A 10942-nucleotide genomic window follows, 5' to 3' on the forward strand; every position below is an offset into this window, starting at 1 on the left:
GTCATTTTTGTGGGATGAAAGGACACATAAGACCTAAGTGTTTTTCTCTGTTAAACTTATTCAAAAAGAATTATGATAAACACTTTGGTAGTATGAATCAATTCTTGACCAAAAGAAATTCAAAATAAAAAACAATATGGGTCAAGAAAGTTAACTCTGTTTGCTTGGCTACTTTTACCTGTCACAAAATGCATGCATCTAGTTCATGGTACTTTGATAGCGGTTGTTCAAGACATATGACAGGCAATGCCAACAGACTTACCAACTTCAAATCCTTGAAGTGTGGAGTAGTAACGTTTGGGGATTGAATGACAAGAAATATTTTAGGTAAAGGTACTCTAAACATTGAAGGGTTACCGAAACTGAAAAATGTGCTTTTTGTTGATGGGCTGAAAGCCAACTTAATTAGCATAAGTCAAATTTGTGACCAAGGTTTTTACGTTAAATTTTCACATGATGAGTGTAATGTTTTAAATCAAAATTGTGATATTGTTCTCAAAGGTTCTCGTTCTTTGGATAATTGTTACACTCTCACACAAAAATTCACATGCCATGCATCTTCATCAAGTTTCAATATTACTGACTTGTGGCATGAAAAACTTGGTCATATAAATTTCAAAAACTTGAAAAAGATTGCTAATACAGGTCTCATCCGTGGTATACCCAAGTTGGGTAAAGAATCGCTTGGTAAGTGTGAATCATGCCAATTGGGAAAACAGTTGAAAATTTCCCATAAAGCATTATCTGATATTAATACTTCAAATGTGTTAGAATTATTGCATATGGATCTCATGGGTCATATACAAGTTGAAAGTATTAATGGTAAGAGATACATTTTTGTATGTGTGGATGATTTTTCTAGATTTACTTGGGTAGATTTCTTAAGAGAAAAATCAGATACGTTTGAAGTTTTTCAAACTCTATGTACAAGATTGAGAGTTGAAAAAAATTGTAACATTGGAAAGATTGTACGAATAAGGAGTGATCATGGTAAGGAGTTTGAAAATTATGTTTATGATGAATATTGTAAATTGTTTGGAATTTTGCATGAATTTTCTGCTCCCAAAACCCCTGAACAAAATTGGGTAGTGGAACGGAAAAATCGTACCTTGCAGGAAATGGCCAGAGTTATGCTTAACAGCAAAAAACTCACAAAGAAATTGTGGGCAGAAGCTATTAATACAGCTTGTTACACAATTAATCGTGTCTTTCTGCATCCAAGTACAAACAAAAGTCCTTGTGAAATCTGGAAAGGTAGAAAACCCAATGTTAATTACTTTCATGTTTTTGGGTGTCTATGCTATATTCTTAGAGATCATGAGAATCTGGGTAAATTTGATGCCAAGAGTGATATGGGAGTTTTTCTTGGTTATTCCACTAATAGTAGGGCTTATCGTGTCTATAATATGAGAACCCAAACTATGATGGAATCAGCTAATGTGGTTGTAGATGATTTAAAAGATTTTTCTGAGTACTCCCATGAGGAGGAAATTGACAAGCTCATTGATGTTCAACATCATAAAGAAATGGCAGATCCGACAGCACAGCCTTCGGAGGGGACAATAGCCACTGCTGATGTATCAAATGCCAATTCTATCGAAACAACAACTGGGCAAACAGAGAAGGAAAATCCAATTACTTCCTCTGACTCCGTTCAAAAAGAACCATCAACCAGAGTAAAAAAGAATCACCCTTCTGACCTTATTTTGGGAAATCTTGAAGAGAGTATGGTCACTCAAAAGAGGTATGTAAATTTGGTTCAATTTGTTTGTTTTACTTCCACTTTGGAACCAAAAAATGTGAAGGAGGCCTTAAATGATGAATCATGGATCAATGCTATGCAAGAAGAGTTAGATCAATTCACAAGGAATGAGGTATGGATTCTTGTCCCTAGACCGAGTCATACCAATGTTATAGGTACAAAGTGGATATTTAAAAATAAAACTAATGAATTTGGGACCATAATAAGAAATAAAGCTAAACTAGTTGCACAAGGGTACACTCAAGTTGAAGGAATTGATTTTGATGAGACATTTGCCCCTGTTGCAAGACTTGAATCCATAAGATTATTACTAGCTATTTCATGTGTTCTTGGTTTTAAATTGTTCCAAATGGATGTAAAATCTGCCTTTTTAAATGGATTTTTGAATGAGGAAGCTTATGTGGAACAGCCCAAAGGGTTTGAGGATCCTTACAATCCTAATCATGTTTTTAAATTGCAAAAAGCTTTGTATGGGCTGAAACAAGCCCCACGGGCTTGGTATGAGAGGCTAACTCATTTTTTGGTCTCAAAGGGGTACAAGAGAGGGGGAGTAGACAAAACACTGTTCATCAAAAATGTTGATGAAAATATTATGATAGGACAAATCTATGTTGATGATATAGTGTTCGGTTCTACTAATGATTCTCTAGTGCAGGAATTTGTAAAACAAATGCAGGAAGAGTTTGAGATAAGCATGGTAGGAGAACTCAATTTCTTCCTAAGACTTCAAGTGAAGCAGTCTGATGAAGGAATTTTCATTTCACAAAGCAAGTATGCAAGAAGTCTAGTGAAAAGATTTGGACTCGATGCATCTAAACCTGCTAAAACTCCCATGGGTACTACAGTCAAATTGTCTAAAGATGAAAATGGGAAGAAAGTTGATCCAACTCTTTACAAGAGTATGATTGGGAGTCTCCTTTACTTAACTGCAAGTCGCACTGACATAAGTTACAGTGTTGGAGTGTGTGCTCGTTTCCAAGGGAACCCCATGGAGTCTCATGTGACTGCTATAAAAAGAATTATTCGTTACATCAATAATACTCTTGATTTATGCATTTGGTACTCCAAAGAAACAAATTCTGACCTTGTGTGTTATAGTGATGCAGATTGGGCAGGAAACACTGATGATCGAAAAAGCACAAGTGGTGGTTTTTTTTACTTAGGAAACAATTTGGTCTCCTGGCATAGTAAAAAACAAAACTCCATCTCCTTGTCAACAACCGAAGCTAAGTACATTGCTGTTGGAAGCTGTTGTACTCAACTTTTGTGGATGAAACAAATGTTGGCAGACTATGGGTTTGATGTTAAAACTTTAACCATTTTTTGTGATAATACAAGTGCTATTAATATCTCCAAAAATCATGTTCAGCACTCTCGCACCAAACATATTGACATTCGTCATCATTTTATTAGGGAACTTGTTGAAAACAAAACATTGATTTTAGAATATGTTGAGACTAACAAACAAATTGCAGATATCTTTACTAAAGCCTTAGACACGGTCAGATTTGATTCCCTCGGGAAATCCTTGGGGTTTGTTGTATATGAAATTGCCAATAAATTGATTATCTTGCCTTGCATATGTGTTTTTGTAAATCTCTTGTCCTGATTGGAAGAAATTTGATGAGCATATTTTTTGTATTTTAGAAAACGATCGTTATAAGTCCTATACTTTGTTGGAATAAAAAACCATATTTGAAAAATTATAAACCATCCAATTCATATTTGATCAAATCATTATCATTGTATGAGCACTCCTAATCCAGTTTCTTTTTCAGGCTCCATTTTGGAAAAGAGCTACCTATACTGATGTGTGAAAGCCGACACTGAGTAAGTTGGTACCAGGTAATTAGCAATTATATTGGAGGATACTCTACCAGTGTAAAGGGCTACCATCAGTATAAGAGTTATAGCCTCCATTATGGTTACAATATGAAAAAAGGCTAAAATCGCCAAATATGGGCAATGAACCTAGCTTTAAAAGGCCAAAAAGAAACGCCAAATTGATTACACATGCACACACACATGCCTGTCGACTAAACTGTGTAAGTTGGCTGTAAGACTCATACATATAATGAATTGATTCAAATATGTTTTGTGATTGGTATATTTTTCGAATTATGGTCTCTTAGTATTTGATTTATAACTCATTTATCTAATTTATGAAAAATATGGTTATCTTGTTTCTTTTGAACAGGACTTGGCATACATGGACACATATGGTATGGCAATTTACACTCTTTTTTCGGCAATTTTGTAATAAAAAATAATTAAAAAAATTGAAAAATAAAATCTGTTATCTATCGTGTACTTAAAAAAAGGGGTTTGAAAAATTAATTGATGCAATTTATTTGTTTTATCTCAATATATTCTAAAAAAAATATTCAAAAAGTTTCCAATTGTGAGGTGTGAAAGAATTTTAACTAAAAGTATAACAACTTGAAAATATTCAAACGTATGATGTAATAAATTGTTAAAATTGTTCAAAAATAAATAACTAAATAGAAATATTTATATTGACTATTCAAAAATGTAAATTAATGTGATAGTTTAAATTTTAAAATAATACATAATAAAATATCTAGCTTAAAAACGACTGAAAAAAATCACTAAAATAAAAGAAAAAAAATAGTTTAGTATATTAATAATAATTTTTTAATAACTAATAACTAACTTACAAATTGCAGAAAAGAAACGGTACAAACAATTCATTGTGCAAAAAAGAAAATTGCAGAAAAGAGGGTACCACAGAGTTCATAAATGTTTTCAAGTTACAACAAGTGTATCAAAATTCAAAGAGTTTATTTAAAATTATATGCATCAAATGCATATATATCAATTACTAAAATGGGCAAAAGATAATAAAGAAACCTACAATGCTTAAAAGCACACATGTAAACTGAATAAGATTAGCAGCAAAACTTTATCGTATATCTACATTAATGGAGGAACCAGTATAAACAGCCCAAAAATAAGAGATAGAAAACTTAGCAAAAATGGAAAGGGTAAAATGTTCCTGCCGCTTGGGTAATGATTAAAAATAACAGAAGAAAGAAAAATGAGGATACTCCTAAAATTAGGAAATAGTAATTTATTCTAATTTTTAAATTTTGTAGGTGATACAATAATAACATAAATAGTTTAAAATATCTAAAAAAAAAACTTAATAACAATAGTAACAAATTTGAAATGTAACCCGGTTTCAAACATTTCCGAAAAATAATCATTAAAAAAATGAAAAAAATAATAATTCAGATTCATATTGAATAACATATGTACAGTTGTTAAGAAAAAAAGTTCAGAATGCATAAAAAAAAAATAGGAATCATTAAATTTCATAGATTTAAATTTTAGGGAAGTTCTCCGATGCACCCCGCTCTTGTTTTTGGCTCGGGAAGTATTTTCGGCGCAATTTTTTTTTATGATTGTGTATATTGAACATCCTGTAAATTTTCGAGAAATTTTGAATAATTTATAGTTTAGAAAACAAAGTTCAAATACTTTGTTGCACGCATGACCATTTTTTTTTTTATGCTTGTGGAATGTAATTTGTTTGAATCTTATTTTTGGTACGGTAAATTATTCAAAATTTTATGAAAATTTACACAATATTCTAAATAACTAAAATGTACACGGTCATAAAAAAAAATTCACCAAAAATACTTTGCGAGCCAAAAAATATCAAAAGGATGCACTGGTGTGCCCCTTTTTAGGGTGCACTGTAGAATCCTCCTAAATTTTGAAAATAAATCTATAATTCCTAACATGTGTATGGCTGCATTTGTGATATATTTTGAATAATATAATAATAATAATAATAATGAGTGTTGCTAAGGTGCACCCCTAAAAATGTGTATAATGGTACACCTCTTTCTATTTTTAATACCTAGATAATTTTTGGTAAATTATTTTTATGACTATTTATATTGTAGTTATTTAAAATATTTTACAAATTTTCCACAAATTACGAATTATTTATAATGCCGAAAATAATATTCAAATTGTTTGTTGGACGCATAACTATTTTTTCTTATAAATTTTAAAATAACTTGTTTGAACTATATTTTCGACATTATAAATTATTTAGAATTTCTTGAAAATAATTCATAAAAATTTACTTAATACTCTAATATAATTAGAAAATATATCATTTTAAAAAAATTGCTTCTAAAATCATTCAAGTAACAAAAATAAAAAAAGGTGCACAAGCACTCACAATGTGAGTGCACTTTAGAATTTCTCAATAATAGTAACTAAATGGAAAATCAAATACTTTGGTTGACTTTTATTAGTTGACTTTTATTAGGAATGTATTTTTAATTCATATCCTCATTAATTAAAGATATTTATTTTTAAAATAAATAAATTTTGTTGAAAAAAAATTCTAACAAAATTGATTTATTTATTTGCCTGCATGGTAATAATCCGACCTTTAACAGTCAGATTCTGAGTTCTCTTCTTCAATGGAAAGTGGAAACCCTAGAATTTCTTTCACAAACCCAATTCTGGCTCAGAGCGAGTTTCTCCAGACCTAAGCAACGCATCATGATCGTTCGATCATGGATCGTCCGACGCGGAGCTCGTACCTTCCGGAGCCAGTCATTCAAAGCATATTGAAACTTCTTTCTCCAAAAGACGCAATTCGAGCTTCTGTGACGTCGAAGCTATGGCGATCGGCTTGGATTACATCTCCGGTCTTCGAATTTGATGAAAGATCGCTACCTTTTAAAAAAGCAGATTTCTACGATTATGCCGAACGCTCTTTGGGACTCTGGCGCGACCACTGCGATGACAGAGTCAGTATGCAAAAGCTTTCGATCTACTCTGACATCGGTCCCGATGGTACATTCTTTCCTCGCTTGATTGAATTGATCTCCATAGCGAAGAACCGTAATGTCAAAATCATAGAACTCCAACACTGCTCTGAACATTCTCATAGTCATATGATCTCCTCTAATGATTCTTTATGGTCGTTGCTTTCTGCCTGCAAATCGCTCGACGTTTTGTCTATGCAATGCTTTGAATTATTACTTGGGAATTCATTACCAGTATTCTCCTCTGTAAAGAAGCTTCGGTTGAGTGTTATAGGCATAGATAACACTAGCTTAAGGAATCTGTTATCTAGTCTCCCTTCGCTAGAAGAGTTTGTAGTTGGGTTTTGCTTTTATTTCACAGAGCTACGTGTTTCGTGCCCCAAACTCAAATTAATGGAGGTGGCTCTTTGTGATGATACAGCCCAAAATGTCGTTGTTGATGCTGTGAATCTTCAATCGTTCACATACACCAGGGCATTTAATTCCCATGGAAGTCTTAGATTTTCGAATTGTAAATTGTTGAAGACTTTGCAGATTGAGCGGACCAAAATTAATACCGCGAATGCATTTGATGAGTACCTTTCTCAAATTCCGTTTCTTGAGAATTTGAAACTGAAGAGTTGTCAGATGTATGAGGGTATTCAGATCTCTCATTCCAATCTCAAGTGTTTGGTGGTGCGAGAATGCTATCGGTTGCCCAAGGTTGAACTCAACACGCCCAACCTTCGATACTTCAAATATTCTGGCCCCATTATTACCTTCTCTAAATTTAGATACTGTTCCGGGTCACTCATTGCGAAACTCGAGTTGTACACAGGTTCTCTTGATGGCACCGAGTGGTTTTGGTTTATTAAGCTGAGAAACTTTCTCGAAATTTTTAGTGACTGTGAACTATTGTACCTGACTTGTCACATAGAGGTAATGTAGATTGTGATAGCTTTTGTCTTATTGTTTTGAATTCAATCTAACTTAATATATCTTTTTTGTGGTTCAGGGATTTCCTGAAGAACTGAGAAATTATGATATGCTTCCTGACCCGTTTTATGAGCTGAGGCATGTGAAAATCTCAAGTCGGGCGTTCGCAATTGCGCAACATGCCAATTTCTTCGATGCCTTGGTAGAGCTTTTCCCTTGTGTAGAAACCCTTTATTTGAAGACATCTAATTGTGAACTCAACATTAAGGTACCAATGATCTCTTGTTTTATAACTGTGGCAAACATTGATCATTTTGATGGATTTAGGAATGATCAGTTTTCTATATGAACATGTTTGTGTTCAATGGTTTCTAGTGTTAAATAGTTAATGAACAAGTTGCTTGTTGAGAAATTTTATTTCTCTCTAAGCCCGCTTCTTTTGGTTTGCTTCTTTCTGAGATTGGGATACACTGATATTCTTTATCTTTGATTGCAGTTTGACGAATATAGAGATTTTACTTTGAACTGGAAACCCATTATTCGCGCCTCAAATAGCGATGAATATGATAGGGAATTTGAATATATCAAGGAGTCCATTGATACGATTGTGAATGTGAGTCAAATTCAATTATGTAGATAAAGAACAGTTTGATATGGTCTCCTACAAATTATAAAAATTTAGCTTCTGTTTATATGTTTGCCATATGAGTATGCTAACCATGGTAATTATGTTTCAGTTGCTTAGCTGGACAGAGGAGAATTATTCAGAGAGGGAAAACTCTGCAAATTAATATTCTGAGATGGATGTAAGGGGTTGTAGGAGGTTTATGGACTCTCATTTAGATTATAATTCCATTTTTATCAGACAAATTAATCTTGATTTTTTTTTTCGTTTTCTTTTGCTTAAAATGTAGGTAGAAATGACGTGAAAGTTTAGAATCTGCACTTTGGACTCCAATTGACTCACGAGAATCGGTCTTCTTTTTAAAAAAAAAAAGGAAATTGTGTTCATTTGTATAGCAAATGATGTCATTTAGATATGTTTGGAAACAAAAACTTAAATGTTGTCATTTTATTATGGAAATGAACTGTGTTGATATTTGATATAGTTTTTAAGTTTGAATTTGTAAAATCTGTTCGATTTCTTTTTTGGACTGTCCATTTTTTTTTTTTTTTGCTGGAACAAATCGTTAAATTAACCAAGAAACAGAATGTGATCTACAGGGGACGATCCCTCCCCACGGTAAACACCAACAATACTTAGGTCTGATCTTGTCCTCTTGGCCAAGTCATCCACATAGTGAATGTTCTGTCTAGACATATAACTAACCTAACAGAAATGTAACATATTCATAATAGACAAATACAAGGTTGTTGTTTTCCAGTCTGGGGTGCGCGACTTTCTATTAATGGAGTCCACTGCTACTAGACTATCCGAGTAAATTTGTATATCCTGTAGTCCCTCAGATTGGGCCCATTGCATAGTGTCACGGGCCGGCTATTTGGGGATTCCAACTAGACGGAACGTGCGGCACTTGCAGACTCTTCAAGCTAGCAAGTCAGCCTACAACACACACCTACAGGCAAACAAACTCAGCGGTTAGCCACATACACATCTCGGACATGCAACGGGCAATAACGAAGTATGAGCAAGCACAAAGCAAGTCATTCCTAGGAACGTCCACACAACACAAAGCACACAACAAGGCAAGTGGCACACAAAGGCCCAACGAAGGTAACAAACAAGTAACACATAAGCAACAAGGAAGTACACAGGGGAAAGTATGGATAAATGTTATTTCATTAATATATAGCCTTGATAGGGCAAGGGAGTACACAGCTTTGGCCCCTATCTGCTGATGGCCATGGTGCTTCCCTAAGTCACCAGGTCACCTCCCCCTAAGGAGCCTTCTAGGGAAATAAAGTCTTCCCAGGAACATATATGATTTTTGTCTGGGAGACATATGCAATATTACAAAACTGCCACTACCCTATCCCATGAGGTTGCTTGGTGCAAGACTTGACTAATGATCAAGCACCAAGGCATGCTCATTACAAAATGGCCCCATGTGGGTGTGCCAAAGGGGCAGCACGCCACACTCTCCCCCACTTAATCTTTCGGCGCCCTCGACGAAGTAGCTTGTAGATCTTCAATCTTCTGCGTGAGCTTCTTCAAGTCTTCCGCCCTTTCCCAGCTGATTTCGTCATCAGCGAGCCCCTTCCATTTTACCAGATATTCCTTATGCTTTTTACGGTCAGTGGTGACCGTTCTCTCCGCCAGGATTTCTTCAGGTTGACGCTTGCTCCTTGGCTGAACACTGACTCCTCCTCTGGTTGACTGGTTGCGCTCTGGATTGGCTGGATCTTCATGATACGGCTTCAAGTTGCTGACGTGAAGGACCGGGTGTATCTTCATCCAAGCGGGTAGGTCGACTTTGTATGAAGTTAGGCCAACTTTTGAGATGACTGAGACTGGACCCTCGTACTTGCGGACGAGTCTGATGTCTTTGTCCCCTCGGAATCTCAACTGTTCGGGCCGCAGCTTGATTAACACTAAGTCACCCGCTTTGAACTCCAGTGGTTTGCGCTTCTGATCTGCCCACTTCTTCATTCTTCTTGAGGCTTTTTCTAGATAAGCTCGAGCAATCTCTGTTGTCTTCTTCCAGTCTTTGGTGAAGTGAAAGGCTCGCGGGTTCCGACCGCGATATTCGTCCACTGTGTGGGGTAACAGTGGTTGCTGTCCATTAACAACTTCAAAAGGGCTCTTATTCGACGAAGAACTCTTTTGAGAGTTGAAACAAAATTGAGCTACATCGAGTAGTTGCGGCCAATTCTTCTGATTGGCATTGACAAAGTGGCGCAAGTACTCTTCCAACATCCCGTTGAATCTTTCTGTCTGCCCATCTGTCTGCGGATGGTAGCTCGAGGAAATATTCAGTTGTGACCCCAAGAGATTGAATAATTCGGACCAAAACGTCCCCGTGAATCTTCCATCTCGGTCACTGACTATGTTCTGGGGCACTCCCCAATATTTGACAATATGTTTGAAAAATTGTCTGGCTGTCTCTTCTGCCGAACAGTACTTCGACACTGGGATGAATGTTGCATACTTCGAGAATCTATCCACGACCACCAAGATCGCACTTAAATCTCCTGTCTTCGGAAGACTGGTGATAAAGTCAGGCGACACGCTCTCCCACGGTCGGCTTGGGACTCGCAAGGGCTCCAACAACCCAGGTGTCTTGTTCCTATCGACCTTGTCTTGCTGGCAGACCAGACATGTCTTGGTGCACTCCACTACATCGTCCCGCATTTGTGGCCAGTAGTATCCCTGCTTCAAGAGGGCATGGGTTCTCTGCCACCCTGGATGACCTGCCCACAGAGTGTCATGACACTCGCTTAGTAATGTCCTTCGCAAATCTCCAGCTTTTGGAACATACAAGCGCCCCCC

At 35.8% G+C, this 10942-nt stretch overlaps 1 protein-coding gene across 2 annotated transcripts; it reads left to right on the forward strand.

Annotated features, from left to right (window-relative positions):
- Nucleotides 1-6177: 6177 nt before the first annotated feature.
- On the forward strand, nt 6178-8641 carry LOC133800862 (uncharacterized). 2 transcript variants are annotated; one of them, XM_062238948.1, is made up of 5 exons: nt 6178-7494; nt 7571-7759; nt 7988-8104; nt 8229-8304; nt 8406-8641. In XM_062238948.1, exons 1-4 carry the CDS (start codon nt 6322-6324, stop codon nt 8280-8282), a joined length of 1533 nt encoding a protein of 510 aa, XP_062094932.1. In that variant the 5' UTR covers nt 6178-6321; the 3' UTR covers nt 8283-8304; nt 8406-8641. The 2 variants fall into 2 exon arrangements, with proteins under 2 accessions (XP_062094932.1, XP_062094931.1); XM_062238947.1 differs by having other exon boundaries at nt 8229-8297.
- Nucleotides 8642-10942: the final 2301 nt, after the last annotated feature.

The sequence above is a fragment of the Humulus lupulus genome, chromosome 9, assembly GCF_963169125.1.
Source record: "Humulus lupulus chromosome 9, drHumLupu1.1, whole genome shotgun sequence".
Classification (NCBI taxonomy): Eukaryota; Viridiplantae; Streptophyta; class Magnoliopsida; order Rosales; family Cannabaceae; genus Humulus; species Humulus lupulus.

Coding starts and splice junctions, on each gene's coding strand:
- LOC133800862 (XM_062238948.1), top strand. CDS start 6,322: ATGGATCGTCCGACGCGGAGCTCGTACCTTCCGGAGCCAGTCATTCAA. Junction 7,760..7,987: donor ATTGTGAACTCAACATTAAG/GTACCAATGATC, acceptor CTTTGATTGCAG/TTTGACGAATATAGAGATTT. Junction 8,105..8,228: donor CCATTGATACGATTGTGAAT/GTGAGTCAAATT, acceptor ATTATGTTTCAG/TTGCTTAGCTGGACAGAGGA.